The sequence below is a fragment of the Acipenser ruthenus genome, chromosome 39, assembly GCF_902713425.1.
Source record: "Acipenser ruthenus chromosome 39, fAciRut3.2 maternal haplotype, whole genome shotgun sequence".
Classification (NCBI taxonomy): Eukaryota; Metazoa; Chordata; class Actinopteri; order Acipenseriformes; family Acipenseridae; genus Acipenser; species Acipenser ruthenus.
In genome coordinates, this window is record NC_081227.1 from 3,625,337 (window position 1) to 3,643,387 (window position 18,051).

At 39.7% G+C, this 18,051-nt stretch overlaps 1 protein-coding gene across 6 annotated transcripts in view; it reads right to left on the reverse strand.

The window, feature by feature from the left end:
- LOC117966620 (protein turtle homolog B-like) overlaps nucleotides 1-18,051 on the reverse strand; it is a 91,807-nt gene that overhangs the window by 43,242 nt on the left and 30,514 nt on the right. For all 6 annotated transcript variants that reach the window (XM_059009646.1, XM_059009644.1, XM_059009645.1 and 3 more), the window contains exon 4: nucleotides 3,888-4,039. In XM_059009646.1, coding sequence (XP_058865629.1) covers nucleotides 3,888-4,039 — 152 coding nt within the window. The remainder of the gene's footprint in view (nucleotides 1-3,887; nucleotides 4,040-18,051) is intronic.

Here is an 18,051-nt window from a genome sequence, read left to right on the forward strand (position 1 = left end):
CTCGGTTGGGGGTGACTGTGTTATAAATGAATAATGTATCTAGTCGAGGGGAAGCCCTATAACAGGGGGAGAGTGTGGAAGCTCCAAGTAGAATGTAAAGCTGGATTTAAATGCGAACAATCTCTCTTTGTAACGTGTCTGTTGCGATGCTTTTGCACATCTCCGGTTATGGTTACAGTAATAGTGTGTGATTTGGCCACAAACGGATTAGCTGTTCTTAAGATCTTCCATTTGAAATCATTATTACTCTGTGGCCATTTTTTAAGGTCATCTTAAGAACTACCAAACGCGAGTTATTCACACGTTGCTCCTACGAAATTCTATTAAGTTTCATATAAAATGTGCATAAAAACTAAAAATAAAGACTCCTGTGTAATCCTATGAAACTCCATTGCAGCCATTATATCATAGTGTTGTTTCTGACACATCTTTCACTTAAAATTCAGCAGCAGCAGCCAGGCCAGCCAGGCCAACCATCCCAATAAAAAAAATAATAATACGAGCCCATCTCTCCCAGAGATGCCTCAATTGACTTTTATCATCCCAGTCTTTGCGAGAACTATAATAGAAACACGTGGATCTGCCGGAGAGAGAGCTGCTCTGATTAATGATTCAGCGCTACAAGAGAATGCCAGGGCTGAGTTTTTAAAGATCATACATGTGAACAGAAACAGTGATAGAGCCCATTTGCTTGGCGGGCAGACACAGTCTGCGTCACTGACGCTGTGAACATGCTGTCGAGCGGCTGGCAGGACAGTTCTTGTAGGGAGTACAGCCTTCGGCTAGCCCAGGTGGCATACTTCCTAAAAAGAGCCTGTAAGTATTTGACAGTAGCAATCAGGCAAAAAGGCATCTGTTGAAATAGCCATGCTGTTGAGTATGTTTTTCAGAACAAACTAGAAAACAACTGATCTTGAGTACATTTTTGCCTCTGATTGACTGTGGAGAAATTATTTATAGTGTATCAACTATCTTAAGAAAACTGGTTCCTTTGTATCATTCTGCAATAAGGTTTATAACCAGCCTGGGTCATTAAACACTGGTACAGAATTGTTTATAAGGCTATCTTATCTCAATAAATTGCTAATTATCTCTAGCAGTACTTATAATCTTAGATCTCAGACTGGTCTAAGTTTCTCAGTTCCTAAAGTTCATATGAAATTTGGAAAAAAGGAATAATTATGCACATGTATGAAAACAAGTACTAGTACAAAATAAATAAGCTACTGACATAAAATAAACACACACAAATAAACACTATTACATGTCAGGGGGTTTCACCTCATCACACAGCCCCAACCTTTTCCAAGACAATGTGCACACGGTCATTTAGCAGTCTTCCCATGTTTTAACTATGGATATACTGTGCATTTACCACAGCATTTACCATGGTTTGCCGTTTTTTATATCCCCCTTCTGTCATGATTTTTCATCACATTTTTTGGGAAACTTTAAAACAGTTTATGTGAACTCTATGGAGTTCAAGAACTATAACTTTGAAAAATCATATATGCATTGCAAAATAGATGCAAAGATAGGAAACTTAACCTGGTGCAATAGTGCACACAGTGACTGAAGGGGCGATAATTTGCTAAACCTCTCCAGGTTTTACAATTTCACTATGCATTAATACACATTACTTTCACTAGGAAGGTGCAGTTAAATTATTGTTTTGACTGTAATAACTACCCTGTTCACAAAAAACCTACAACAGCGCATTCAAATATGCATTGTTTCAATTCTATAGTGGTTTTCAATCCACTTAACCACTGTGATAAACGCATCAGCTTCTTGTGTTTACAATCAATATGCCCTTAAGCGAAACGCACACACACACACACACACACACACAGCCATTCTAGGAAACGTAATTCAATTTTTCCACAGATCTCATGTGGAGCTGTATGCTGTTTTTTTTTTTTATTACCCTAGAAAACACATGAAAGAGGCACTCATAACTGAGCTGCCATTCAGGAACAGCAGAGGCTGCTTTTTAAAAAAAAAAAAAAAAAAACGAACGAAAGAGAAAAATAGCGATCCTGACATCGTCACGACATCGAGGTATCCCCCTGCCTCGAGAACATTTTGGACAATGATTAATCTGATCTAAATTATAAAATGACATTTTGAATCGATTAAAGAAATAAGATAAAACAGCATTGATTCATTTAAAATGATATCATGTGCAACTTGAATTAAGAACCCACCAATGAATGGAGTGTACATACAATCACGTGCTGACAATGACAAACCTCAGTTTCTTTACATCACCCGAACAGTAATCTTACACATGCATTTTACTTTGCGGGTTGTTCAATACCTGTGGGTTTTAATGTCGATTTGCAGGTCACTTCGGTGCTCTGTCTAAGTAGTAATGCTTAACAATGAATACATGCCTTCACGGTGGATTCAACTCATACAGTATAGATTTGTATATGTCTTGTGTGCACTTAAGATTTTGGCAGTTGCTCAGACAGAGATGCTCCCTTTGCCCGCTGGCTAGATCATCTCATTTGTAAAATATTTTCTCCTCACTCTTCTGTGCCACTTTCTGCTTCACTCCTGCCTGTTTCATCTTCTCAGGAGTATTCCCAGTGACATCTCAAGTGCAGCATTTAAAACACAGCTGTGTGGCGTGACAGAAGACAGCGGGTCTTGCTGTCACATACGCTGAAGAAGAAAGTACACTTTCCTCCTGCAGTGGTCTTTTGAGCCATGCACCTACACAGGGAAGCTATTTTAAAGAGGACAGCTCGTCCGATGTTTAGCACAGCATCTTGTTTTCATTGACTGCTTTTATAAGGGAATAGTAATCCACTAAGTACCATTGCCTTCATTTGAGGACAGGCGGCTTTGTAATTTTTTGAAGCATTTTAAACTGGCATCTACCTGTTATTTGAATGATATGTTTCTTGGTGTTTTCTTACCCACAGTGATGATAAAGCTCAATTTTTTATGTGTTGAGATTCACAGCTGCCGTGAAATTTCACTGCTCTGATCGCGGGCACGTCTAAGACTGTAGTAAACATGTTTCAGCAGCTGCTATTTTGAGGACAAACAGGTGACATCTTAAAACTGCTTAAAATAATGCTCAATTTTCCAGCGTGCGTGTGGCACATTTAGCAACAGCAATTCAGTTGTCAATTTTTTGTCGTCAACTAGAACCGACAATACAAATTGCTCATGTATCTCTGGCCTAGCAGTAGCTGTAGTGTTTCTTTAATTTTTTTTTAAAAAGAAGTGCACATTTTATACTCCCCAAATGTCTTTAATATCCATGAAGTTGGCCTGTTGTCTTATTCAAAAAGTGGTGCCTTACAGAGGACAGCGCCCCCTAACACCATGTTGAAGTATTGGTTGAGCTCTGCCCCCCATGGAGTCACTAGCGTCACTTCATAAACTGCCCCCCCCCCCCCCCCCCCCGTGAGATCTGCCATGAACGGACTCTGAAAACTGAAGACTCAAAGAGAAAGAAGAAGCTGAGAGTGTAGTATTGGCCAGTGGCACAACACAAATTCATTACCCAGAAACCTCTCCTGCCCTACTATATACCACTCCAATTATTCATGAGAAGGACAAATGGCATTGGCCTCCGTGTAACAGGAATTATATTGTGCAGCCTACCCTTCTAATTAAGATTTGATCAATTATTTGGTGCAGCATTTTTATAGGACAAAAAAAATAAATAAAAAAAAAATCAGAAAGTGCTGGAATGATGTATGAATATAAAGCAACTGGAGCATTACTTACATCAAAACAGATAATATTATGAATTAGCATTTCAATGAAAGGTTGAAGTTGGCACAGACGAAATGTTCTGTGCAGATACTGTTGGTTCAGTAAAGCAGCTGACAGACGGACGGACGGACAGACGAACATCGGCCTACCTTGTATTTGGCGTCGCCCCCCAGGAGCTGTCCTTCACGCAGCCAGCTGACGATGGGGTTAGGGTTCCCAAACGCGGTGCAGGTCAGGGTGATGCTTCCCCCCTCCTTCACCTCCACATACTGGGGGGGAGTCTCCGTGAAGGTGGGAGGGGCTGCACAACGAGAGAAAAAAAAAAAAGAAATAAAGGTTCTGTGATTTTGTTTAACGATTTTGCACGATCATAACAGTTGCTATAAAATAGTCTAAAAAAAAAATGCAGAGGGGAACAAACAATGAGGCAATAATTAAAATATACAGTACACAGCAAGAAAGGAAAGTCTCCAGGAACAGAATGGCATTTCAGCAAAGGAAATCTTTCATGCCGTCAGTGAATGTTGTAGTAATAAGAGAATGGTCCTGCATAAACAATGCACAGTATTCCGTTGCAATCAATTACACACCCCTGACACAGCATTTCCAAAGCCATTTCTCACCTGGGGGGGCCTCGTGTGTGAAAAAGCTGCAAAATCTCAAGAAAAGAGAACAGCAGAACAGCGACTTTTCCACTGTGAAGGCTTATCCACCATGCAAGCACAGTGAAATTGTGGCAACACAGTGCAAAGCAGGGGACTTCGTTTATATGAGCTCATTTACTGTGGTTAACTTTCTTAAAAGCTGATCTTTTCATAAATACTTTGTGATGAAAAGTTTGCATTCCATTTCAAGTGTGTTCTTGCTGGAATGTATTCCAGCTCAGAGAAATAATAAATGTACGCGCTGCTTGTGCCGGTAACTTGATAGGCTTCATTCTTTCTTTCATGTGAATTATATCTCGCTGCACGTACCCTGCACTTCTCTCAGGACCCTTTCATTTCCCGGCTCTTGATTTAGTAAGTGCCCCACAGCTCTCTGTTTTAATAACTCACTGACTGAGAAGGTAGAGCCCTGGAGCTCTCCTTTTCTCAACCCAGAACAGAGCGCTTCACTGCAACCACATGACTAATACAGTACATGCAATTCACTGGTAACCAAACTGAACTGGATAAAGCCGTGTTTCCACTGGTACCATGAAGTCTAGTTACAGTATGAAAATTGGGCTGCTGCGGGTTCCTTCTGCAGTCTAGCACCCAATCTGCACATGGAGAGTTGCATTCCTGGTGTCTGTCTTTTGGAAGAATAAGATATCGTTCACTTGTTGTTTTTGTATGTATTGTGCATTGACCCCGCCTTTAAACTGACGCTGACAGCTGCTTAACTCTAGAGTGAAGATACTCACTGAAAGACTGTGCACTTTTTATACAATATATTACACTGCTTATTATATAGAAGGCCAGTGTACTGCCACAACTGCATTGCCACATTTGATTGGGACTAACACCTGGATATACTGTCTGAACTGTACTTAAATACCAATTGAATATTACTGCAGTTATGTTGAAGCTGCAGTTCAGCACCACCAAAACTGCAACCAAACTACAGAACAAAGTTATTTCATGCACTTTCACCGAAGTTTAAACTCGCTGCTGTATAAAAACAAACATGTGTTAACGTACAGGCAGTATACAAATCTGCCTTTTTTTTCCCTTCTTCAGTTGCAACTCCAGTTTCCACACATAAAAAGACAGCCCTTCGGGGTATTTTTTGTGCTTTTAGAAATCCGAAGCTATTTGTCTACAGGAAGTGTAATTTGTATTCCGTTGAATAGCCAGCTGTGATGACTGCAAGACAGTCTATGACCATGAAATGCATTAGGCCTTTGATTAATGACTGTGTACCTCTTTAAGCCTGTTTAATTCAAATAGAATTTCCTGGTGCCTTTTAGCAAAGAAATGTACAGGCTGCATGCTGCTTAACACGACTGACTGCTTCCTAGTCTAGCAGGTCCCTTATGCGTTTACTTGAGTACGGATCTCCTTTCTCAATTCCTACTGTCACTTTTATTAGAGTATTTCCATGAAGATGAAGATGAAGAAGAAGATGAAGAAGATGAAGAAGAAGAAGATGAATGAGAAGAAGAAGATGAAGATGAAGATGAAGAAGAAGAAGATGAAGAAGATGAAGATGAAGATGAAGAAGATGAATGAGAAGAAGAAGATGAAGAAGAAGATGAAGAAGATGATGACAATCTGTTGGCTTCTTAATTACTGTTTGACTGTAAAGAATGATAATTATCGAAGCTTTATATTTCACATACAGGACTGATCTTGACTAATTAGCAATACGGTACACCAGCACACTTCTGCGTTCACAAACTCATTCTGGAATGCAGGTCTTCGGAATTCTTGATGACAATGCAATACACTGCATAACTAATACAAGTGATGGAACGGGTACACTTGACAGCATGGTCCCAGGTGGAAATCAAAGCCACAAGGTCAAATGCTTATTAGGAGGGCAGACCTGCCGTTTTACACCTTCCTGCCTCTCCTGACAGCTCAGGCACAGCGGTTGGTAATGCTATTCTTTAAAGGAGTCGTCCTTCAAATGTTCTTGAATACCAAGCCCTGCTCTGTTCTGTGAATTTTAAAAAGTGCCCTCACTTATCGTCAACAATTACGTTCAGTCCCTAAACATCCTTCTATATTACTGCTTTTATATTACTAGATGTTTACCACTTAAACAGTCTCTCTGCTTACTGTCCAGCAAGCGTTAAAATGAATCCAGGAGTGTCGTGAAAATGTACTGGTGTTCTACCAATTGTAACCTTACGACAACCTCAGCAGTGCTTAGAAGCACCATAAACTGGCTACTGCTTCTTTAGTATACTCCTGTATTCTTTAAGCAGGGACATCATCCCGTTTCCCTTTCAATCACAGCCTGGAGAATTGTACCGTGTTAAGTTTCCTATCTATGTATCTATTTTATAATGCATAACTCCCTAATTCTAATAACCCCAGCGGGTCTTCCATACTCACATCATTAAACTCAAACTCAATCCAACTGGTGTTTTCCAGTTTCTTATATTTCGGTACCTTATATTGCGCCTCATAAAAAGGAGCCTGGTTTTGAAATTAGTCATTTTCAGAGTCGTTTTTTCCCCAAATGCGTTCGGTTTATTTTCCCAGTTCCGAGTGTGCTGGCTTTTCAGGTTATTAACGACACAGCAGGAAGTTATATCTGACCTCCCTTCCAAACTTCATCCCTTTCATTTTCTCTATCCGGATAATGCAAAATTACAAAATATTCTCTTTCAAGCAATTTATAAAAAAAACATAATTTAATGCTATTTACTTTCCAAGTCTGCTGCCTTGGAATTTGGTTCAGCGTTTGTATTTCCAAAACACACACAGACACGTAAAGTAAAGCATTCTGACAGGATGGAGAAAGACACTTTGTGGAAATACTTGTAGAAATTAGATTAATGCATTACCGAAAATATGTGTTACGGGAAGTTCACTATACAAGTAACGTGAATTCATAGAATAATAATTCTTGTTTAAGAAAATCTATATTTTAGTGGCGTTCCGGTAGCTTCAGATTTAGGACGACACCACCGATCTCAAACAGGAAATTATTGTGTGAATGTTCTTTGTTTGCTTGTGTCTTATTCTAAAATGAATAACGATAACTGGCCAAAAAAAACCTAAATAGGGACAAAAAAGCACCTGTTTAAAAGTGCCAAGTGCAATGAACTTGTTTAGTAATTTGGACACCTGCAGCACAGGAAATGGGTTGAATCCAGCAGACATTATTAGGCGCACATCTCCAAACAGCCAGCTGATGGGAATGAAACCAAGAGTGTGTGTGAATGCCACAGTAAACAGAAAATGTGCATCTAAAATCAGCCAGCACCTGCAACACTACCAAAGGGCTCTTTTCATGTGACTGATTATTCAGACCAACTACTGTGTGAAGGAATACCCTTGAATAACCCTTTGAGGAGCCCAACACTGCCACTACAGCAAGCTAGCCCGCTGGCTGCACCAAGGGTTAATGTAAAGCATTCGTCGCTGCCAACGACTAGAAACGCATGACATCTCTTTAGACTCAGCGATTAGATAACCACGCGCTCGTATAATGATCTTGCAAGAGAAGATTAAAACAGTGTGAAAAGCATGCATTAAAAAAGACCCTTGCAGACTATAAATGTACACAGATGTTAATTCTTCCCCTCTTAACGCGAAGGTACAAGTGTGATTTAATTGGCAGAAAAACTGCTTTCATGAGAACGCTGACAGAATGCCAAGATTGCTCCAAGCCAAAAAGCACAATCAAGGCATGCTTCTATTACTCTAGTACTGACCCAGCACTGCCAAACAAGACGACCGGGAACTTAATCGAAAAACAGGCCATGGCATTAATGCAGGCATCAGTCATGGTTTTGTTTTTTTTGTTTGTTTGCAGTGGGATGGGACGGATGTTGGCTGGGGAAGCGGAGAGGGCAAATGGATGAGGGTTTAAAAGAACTTCCGAGACGTGACGTGGCACTGAAATCGGGTATCAAGCTGCAAGGATGTTTATATATTAGCTCGTAAAGTAGGATACACCTTGCTGATCCTTGACATTTGCAACACATGCTTTATTTTTGAAGATACCGTTAAACAGAGTCACTTACCAGTTCAGCGCCATAGATGGTGTAAATACGGAAGAATTCTATCCCCACCCATTCAGCACTTGGAATTTCTTAACCCCATTCACAGCTCACTATGACTGTCACATGAGTACATAGGGAACGCATCAGAATGGCAAGGTAAACAGAGGATCCACTGTAGATCAATGTAGAGCAGGAATTACCTTAAATACCTTCTCTCTAGAGCTCCTTCAAGGCTCAACTGATTGAGCATTTCCACAAACCGCACCTCAATGGGACAAAGCCATGGAAACATTCTGAGAGCTTTTGATAAAGATAATCTAAGCAGATAAACGCCCACAGAAAACTCAAATCGCATGGCATTTTGGTATTTAAGGTGTAAAAGGTACCTAAATGCATTGGGAGGTGAGTTACAAAAAAACTGAACTGTCCTAAACTTGGAACCCTATGGTCACTCTACAATAACCTAAAACACTGGACAGTGTAAGAAATCACATACACTTGCTTTTATGAGTCTCCTAACATTATATACCCGTGGATCAGGTTCACCAAGCTGAGACTGAAGGCTCACAAGAACTGCAAGCATCGGCTGCAATTCAAACGTAATACTGCCTGCTTGTGAAAGGATGAAACAAGGCTAATAAATCAAGTAGGGTGTGACAAATGACAATGCTGTATAAAGAAGTCATTTATGTCACCAAAAGGTTGAAAGATAAGGTCTGCTGTCTGGCTCCTATCATTGATAAAATATTCAGCTTGGGCCTGAGCCAGAGTGCAGACGCAGAGGTGAAGACTCCAGCATCTGTAGGCCCTCATCAACACTGCGTCCCAGGACATTTTTTTTTCAGGGTCTGAGTCCTTGCTTCTATTTGTTTCTACCTCGTTATTAAAGCACTTGGTGCCTTCAAGGTTAGAGTGTTTTTTTTTTTTTTTAAATGTGCTGATGCTTCAAGTGATGTCAGGGGGCTTGTTCTCCGAGGGATTGTGCATAGCAAGGCATGTTCCCTGACCTCTCATTCTGAAACGACACCTCTTCATTCTCCAGCACCCATAGTAACTTCAAATACCGGAACTCAGTGGGGAAGGACATGCAAATGTTTCTTTAGTTTGAATCTGTAATGCCGCTGCAGGAGTGTAACAGGGACGTTCGCAAACGTGTTGTAAAGGAGTTCAAACTAATACTGAGAAATTGCACAACGGTAATTACATGCAACGGTGCTCCGTGTTGAGCAGAATGTAATAAAATAAACTGTCAAGTAACATTGGTACTGAACCAAGTTTAAACATTAAGTGAATGGGTTTTTAGTAGGAAACTAACCTGAAGCATGGACACTTTTAAACTGAGCACTCCTAATTTCAGTTGAGAAATGTACAGTACTTCAATTCCTTAGATGTAATGCACCACCATAGATCCATCCAGCATCAATATTAACATTATTCTGAGAATATATATAATGAAAATTTGTATTAACCCTTAAAATATCAATTATGAACAGTTGAGTGGAAATACTCATTGAAGCCCACTTTATTCATAACACACTAAGGTCTGTCCATGCCATTTCACATCCTGCAGAACACAAATTCTGGAGCACCTCACTATAGAGAGCCATTAAGGCTACACTCCCATCAACCTTGCTGAAGCAGGTCAGTGGTCCTGCTGCACAAAATGCAACCAGACAGCAAATACTGTAGAGAAGAGCCAGTCTGCATCATCACGGGACATCTCCAAATCCTGCAATGGAAATGGTACTCCTCTATAAAAGTGAACAGGCCAGAGCTTGGAAAGGCTAAATGGATTGCTACTGTAACCTTTTTTTCGTGTTTATTTGACCCGTTAATGAAAGCTAACTCGACCTACTACACCTCTTGTTAAGAAATGGATCTACGGCACTACAGGCTTTACCAATTACCCCTTCTTGTCAATACAAACTACTCAACCGGGGCTAACTGTCTCTTAATAACAAAGCTCTATTGAGTAATTCATTATTCAATACTGTCAGCTCAAACGCAAGAAACACAACCACCACCGTTCCTCCAGCAATCTACAGGTCATGAACCACAGTGTGAGACAGACACTCACTGAGTCAACGTCCATGCATCTACAGGACAATGATAAAGGAGGGAGAAGACTGTACTACATACAGCTAGGGTCAGACGTTTTGCATCACCTAGAATTTTAGGATTGAGACAATTAAAACATATATATATATATATATATATTATATATATATATCTCGCAAGTCAACCAGAAGCCATAATAGTAGTACAGGATTTCATGTTAGATTTCAAATAGTCACCTTTTAAGTCTATGGAAAACTACAAAGCGGTATGTAATTAAACATGCTAATGTAACATTATTCAGTAGGTTGCATTCGACATTATGAAGCAAAATGAGTTACTTCTATAGGCCATGGCTGTGTGCTGTACAGTAGATACTGTCCTTTTGTTTGTCTAGTAATAGAGCTCTAAAAAAAGACCATCATATAGATTAATACAGTGACACAATACAATGCTAAAAGTACTGTCAGCATTGCTGTATGCTTACTCACAAAGCACTGGATCTATTGCTGACTGCAAACACGTTTCAGCATCAGTTTTACTGAGAGCCATGGCTTTATTGGATGTGCTTGAGATGAATCTACCGCTGATATAGATGCATTCAACCTGTCTTCTGCTTTATTGGGTTACATAAAGATGGTTTGTGCTCTGCTGCCTGTCCTCGTGTCTGTTTGAAACTGCAGGGATTGGTGCGACGCTCTCAGCACCTGCTGGAGGAGCATTTCACACCAGGATAAGAGGCTGGCAGCGCGGCACAGGGGAGCGTCACGAGATCATGCAGCTTCTAATTATAGAGAGCCGGCTCCTGCTTCTCCGACCTCGTCGCTATTTATTTAAAACAATAATGTCGACTGAACCGCCTCACAACACCACCACTGTTAAGATTGCTAAGGTTTAGATAATGAAACGCCCGGCAGTGCACCAGGGCCCTGTTTTAATATTGTAAGCTTAGCCAATGTTTAGATGCATTGAATAGGCTGCAGTGTTCCGTAATGAAAACTTTTAATAATAGGCACCTGTGTCGATTGGTGCAGTGGGTTAAGTCACTGGCCTGGGTTCGAATCCAGCTCAGGTGTGTAGTCAGTAGTACAGGTCAGAAAGCCTCTTACAATCTTACTCAATAAGAGTCTTGAACTCGTTCTTTTATATATATATATATATGGTATCGCTGTTAACTGGCCATTCGATTGCCCAAGAAAAAATAAAGCTATTCCTACTGGCAGCTGCTGAAATCAGTGCAAACCCACCACTTCTAATCTGCTCAGCACAGCAGTGAACGGGACCTGGTCAACAATATACATGATGCTCTGGTTAAGCTCAGACTAATACCACATGTACCATATATCCTTCAAAATGCCTAAAAAAAAAAAGGTTTTCCCTAGTTCTTCCATTTTTTTCCATGTAATCACCTTTGGAAACCTGATCTGCTTATAGCTGTTAATCCTTGGTTTCTCCTGCTTTAGTTGCTGCTTGCATGATGTTGTTTATCCTCAATCTGCAGCAGGGTGGCTACAGCATTAACAGTGACTCCTAAAGGCAGGGCGCTGCACTTACAGTCTGCCCTTAGTGATTCAGTTTTGTTTTCATATTGGTACAGGTGGGTATACAGGGTATTTTACTCAATAGCATCTTCACTGTTTTTTGTGAGCAGTGCAAGAATTAAGGTTAATACACTGATTCCTAAGAAAAAAAAAACTGCCCACCTTTCTTACACATATTGCATATTACATACGATAAGTTTTATATAAGACACTGTTTCTCCCTAGTTGCAGTATAGGTATGTGAGTTCATGATTTTATTCACACAGAATCGGGAAAACTACATGTAGTATATGCATGTTCTATGTATTGCATGCATGTTGTGTATTATATGAATGTTATATGTATTGCATACATGTTATGGGTATTGTATGTATGTTATATGTATTGCATGTATGTTAGTCTTCAGCCAGGGTGACTGTGCTTGCAAAACGTGGTGGGGGGTGTTTATTGCATGGAATTGCGGTCTGTAGATCAACAGCTGCGTTTCAGCTCTGAAGAAAAAAAAAAAATGATTTAAACAAACTGTAAGAAGTATTTCCAACTTCACGCCTGACTGCCTCCGGTAACCCCAGCAAATGAAGACTGACAGTACAGGCGCCTGGCTTGATCCGGAGTACTTTCACAGCCAGGCTGCTGCAATGCCTCCTTCACCTCACGGATTAAACACTGACAGCTCTGCCATCGGCTCAGGCTCTTCACTGAAGTAACGATGCACGCGTCCGTGACAGCACCCCGCTGACAAAAGGGTGCGTAAACTTTTTAAATTCTCCCTAATCTTACCTTGGGCTGCGATGTAAAGGACTCACTACTTAGAATTTGGATTGTCACAGGATTTTCTTTTTTGTCTAAGATCCCTCAATATTAGTATATCTGTGTCGCTGGAATGGCCTTGAAGAAGCTAATAACACAATCTAATTCTAATTCAAGCTAATAACACAATCTAATTCAAGCTCTTAACACAATCTAATTCTAATTCAAGCTAATAACACAATCTAATTCTAATTCAAGCTAATAACACAATCTAATTCTAATTCAAGCTAATAACACAATCTCATTCTAATTCAAGCTAATAACACAATCTAATTCTAATTCAAGCTAATAACACAATCTCATTCTAATTCAAGCTAATAACACAATCTCATTCTAATTCAAGCTAATAACACAATCTCATTCTAATTCAAGCTAATAACACAATCTAATTCAAGCTCTTAACACAATCTAATTCTAATTCAAGCTAATAACACAATCTCATTCTAATTCAAGCTAATAACACAATCTAATTCTAATTCAAGCTAATAACACAATCTCATTCTAATTCAAGCTAATAACACAATCTATTTCAAGCTAATAACACAATCTCATTCTAATTCAAGCTAATAACACAATCTCATTCTAATTCAAGCTAATAACACAATCTATTTCAAGCTAATAACACAATCTCATTCTAATTCAAGCTAATAACACAATCTAATTCAAGCTCTTAACACAATCTAATTCAAGCTCTTAACACAATCTAATTCAAGCTCTTAACACAATCTCATTCTAATTCAAGCTAATAACACAATCTATTTCAAGCTAATAACACAATCTCATTCTAATTCAAGCTAATAACACAATCTAATTCAAGCTCTTAACACAATCTAATTCAAGCTCTTAACACAATCTAATTCAAGCTCTTAACACAATCTAATTCAAGCTCTTAACACAATCTCATTCTAATTCTTGAAAAGAAGAGGCTGTGTAAATATTAGTTGTGGTCGAAATCCCCCAGCCAGGTAAGACTCAAAGATAACATCGCAGCTGGCCTGACAATGAAGTTGTAAAGAAGTTGGGTATAAATAGAGCTCGGTAGAGGCTGATGTTAGATCAGAGAAGGAAGGGAAGACTGCAACACTCTGCATCTCCCAAATTCATATACATGCATATCTATTCTGCAATGCTTAGACTGAAGTTTTATAAAGTATCAGTATTGAACTTACCTACTCTTGCTGTACTGAGCTAATGCTTTGGGTCGATCCACAACATAACACTCAATTCGGTGAGCCACTTAGCAGGAGTAAACCTGTCCAGCAGCTTTGCTTGCCCACTAAATCTTCTTTAGCAATCCCTTACAAACCTGGATTCTTGCTTATCCGCAGTAGCTGAGCTAAGCTGCTTGACGAGTGCACAATAAATTAATTTGATCACGAACTCAAACTGCAATAGCATTGAGGAAAAGCATGTAGATCTGGAGTAGAAGCCCACGATTTGCAACACTGTCTAGAATAACCCTCAATACAATGCAATGCAACGTTCACTTTACAGAGCCTTCCATGAATCAACTCAGCTGAACAGATTTAGGAAAGTCTGGAACGCAGGCAAGTTAGACTGAAGGATACAGAATATACTGCAGTAACGTTCAAGAGCTGAAATTAAATCACTTTACAACAGCCAAGGATGACTGTAAATGATTATAAAATAAAACCAAGCACTGTCAACAAAATGCAGTATCTTCTCTACTGGAAGCGCTGCTCATTTTTAAAAAATATGTCAGACAGGGTGAACTGCACCGACGTTACAGGAGAAATAGGAAGATATGAAGAATCAAGTACACTACTCTCCAACAACTAACACTAACACAACCACACGGGCATTACAAGAGAGGCTCTGCCACTGCACTAAAATCCAGCATGTCAGTCACACCTGCCCGTTGCGTACAAATCGGTCTGTTCATTACCAAAAGGATGGAAATACATGCCTACATTAATTGGATGTAAGTGTCCTGGTGCGAACCAATTAGACGAAGAGACTGGCAACTCCTTCGTGGCATGGGTATGTTTCTATGCCTGTGTTCTTCACAAGGAGACAGGGAGCAGGGAGTACAGCCGAGCAGAACTTTCTCCAGGGCTCGGACACAATCGCCGTCACGTGTGTTTCTTTATCATGCTCGTTTCAGAATGTTAAGGATATTCTTAAATAGACATTCTATTTTAGAAATTCTACATAGACTCTTCCCCTTAGAACCTGCATGGGCCTAATTAAATTCACTTTTAAAATCTCAAGACTTAAAATGTAAAATCTCAGGAGGTCCAAATTAAAAACACATGATCCCAGTGCTTAATTTGCAGCATTGTTTTATGAAAAGGCAAAAATCTGCCTGCTAATGGTACTGAACTACAGTAGCAAGCTTAATCAAGCATTGCTACACAAGAAAGCACCACTTCTAAGCAATTTGCTTAGAAGATTGTAGAAAAGAAAGAAAAAACTATCCTGACACCTACCATAGAAATCTCAAGACAACTCTCAATAAGTAATATAAAAATATTAACAGATAAAAACTGGCCGAATCTGCTGGCCAAAAACAAAACATATCCGTGCTTGCTCAAAGCTCATCTTTTTTCTTCTTCCCTGAAGCAGGCAAGAACACACTGTGGTCACATGCCACTGCACTGTGGATCTGACTCTCTTAATTAACTGTAAACCGCTTTGCCTTCTAATTAGCAGCTGATTGACCTGTCAATGACGTGATGTACTGAGGTAAGGAAGGAAAAAAAGAGAGAGAAAGAGACAGAGAGAGAGAGAGAGAGAGAGAGAAAGTTGTGTCAATTTAGCTGCTTGTTAGACTGAACTATGGAAGACACAACATGGAATGTGACCATGGTCCTGGAACACCATACAGCCAGCGTAGGGAACAGGAGTGGAGAACATTGATATACAGAGATTCACTGGCATCTTACAACAGATACGTAGCCCCCCGCTGGTCAGATGACTAACTACGTTTGTTAATAGAGTACCCAAGAGGGAGGGGCATATTAACCTGTTAAAACCCCAGCCCCTCACAGACAATTTCCGCCTGGGGGGCTGTGCCCTTAAATAAATCACAATATCTTCCAAAGTATAGACAGCACAGGCATGGTTCAGGGCTTGAATTCAAGGTAACCCCTTGGGCATCAAGACTAAAACCTCAGGTGTGATAAAAGTCTTACTCAGTACCACACTGGAAGGAGATATCCAGAAAAAACACATAAAAAAACAACAAACGCTTTTCATTTTTTTATGTTCTATAGTCATTTTTTCAACTTGTAGCATATGAAAAGAGCCAGATTTTTTTCCAGTGCTTCACCAACATGTCTAATATACTGGGTAAAAATTTGGAACTGTTTGAACAAAGGGATCAAATTCTACAGGAGTTTTTACAAAGCTAAGCCCAAGGGTCCCCAAACCTCTCCAAAAATAAACATTGTGTAAATCTTTATGTCAATTGATATACTAAGTTCTAAAAGGGATGTTATCTTCTGGCACCTCACAGGCTAGCCATTGCCACAAGCATTTGCCTTTGAAAGGTTTTTTTTTTTTTTTTTTTTTTTTTTTTTTCCCTTATCTCATTCAAGAGGTGGGCGTGTTTGTTTGCACATCAATTACTCTGTGATGTATTGGGTTACAAACACAGTAAAGGCATGAATGGAACGCTTGTGACCTCCCCTACCACGTGATCAGGGAGATTTCATCGTCATGAAGGTTGTAAGACCACAGCAGCAAAATGCAAGCTAGTCGATTGCTTTTGTTTTGAATGCATGGGGGTACTAGACACATTGTGAATGGGATATCTCAGCGGTGAAATGACGGATTCGAAAAATTCCTTCGCTGTTTGACGGTAGGAAAACAACGATTTTGATATCGAGTCAGCTTTTTTCTCTTTTGCTTTTGTAATAATATTAAAAATGAGTTATGAAATATAATATTTACGTGCAGTTCCGTGTTCCGCCGGCGGGACAAGAGGGGCGTAAAAGGACAAATCGTAAGCAGACATGATCTTGAAGGAAAAATGGTACACGGCCTATTAAATTCATAATAGCTCTCTAGCACACCCTACTGGAACAATAAAGTATTGGTTTTACAGCTCAAGCTGCACCTGTGCCAAGCCTCGAACTACCACAGATTTACCATGGCACTGGGGAAGTTTAACACAGAACCCACTGTACAGAACCACATCTGCAAAACACTAAAAACACCTCTGCTATGAAAAGCCTCTCTGTTGCTGTAGGTCAAGCTCAGGAGTTAGTCCTTAGCTTCAGAAGTAACATTGTGTGGTTTCGCACCAGTATAAAGCAAATTATTTTGGTTTTCCAATGTGGAAACACATTGTGATTTAAATTGGCAGACAAAACAGGGTCAATGTCTGTGCTTTGTTTTAATTCACCATTGAGATAAAATCGCTATCTTAATTGCCATGGAGTTCAATTTCCGAAACTAAACCCATAATCTTCTTTGGGGATTAAAAGGGGTTCCAGACTAATATGTTCATAAAGCAAGGAGATCAGGTTATTAAAAATTAATTTAATTAACTCTGCATTTACAATGGACTCAAAACCTAGAAGAAGGAGTCTCATCCTGAAAGTTTGATTAAATATTGAATGAGACTTCTAGAAACATAAGAATTAAATTTAAAAAAAAAAAAGCTGTGCACGGTAAAACAAAAACAGCCAGTGAAAAAGCGCCTTCCCAAGAACCTCCTGCTCCACACACCGTGCAATGATCAGCAGAAGCACTGCGTTGAAAACGTGCACTGAATCCACAACGCCTTGCAATTGGTTTCCACAGCCTTGGTTTACAGAATCTCTTCTTTCTGCCTTGACTGCTTTTTAATCCTAAGGGATTAAGGTTGACCAGGAGGCATGTAAATCAAAATCCTTTTTAAAAATAATCTTTTTTCTTTCTCTGAAACCAGAACTAAACTGCAAATTGGAAAGTATAAAAACACAAGCCGTTTTGCCTGTAGCACCGTAAACCCACTGCCCTCTTTCTTTTCTGGCCATTTCATTGACTTAAAAGAGTCGGAGACGTCTTCAAAAGTACGTTTAACTAAGCGCACGTCCTCTTAACTGCAACGCCTATGTCATGCCACTCTGGTAAACATCGATCTGCTCCAGCTTCTTGTATATGCCTCGGCTCACAGTCAATAGAAGCAATGGCATTTAAGTTTTATACCCAGTGATCTGGAAAGTGATCTGTGTTAAAAAACACCATTTACAGACTCTTCTGTTTCAAGGCAAAAAAAGGCTCAGGGCTGACGAA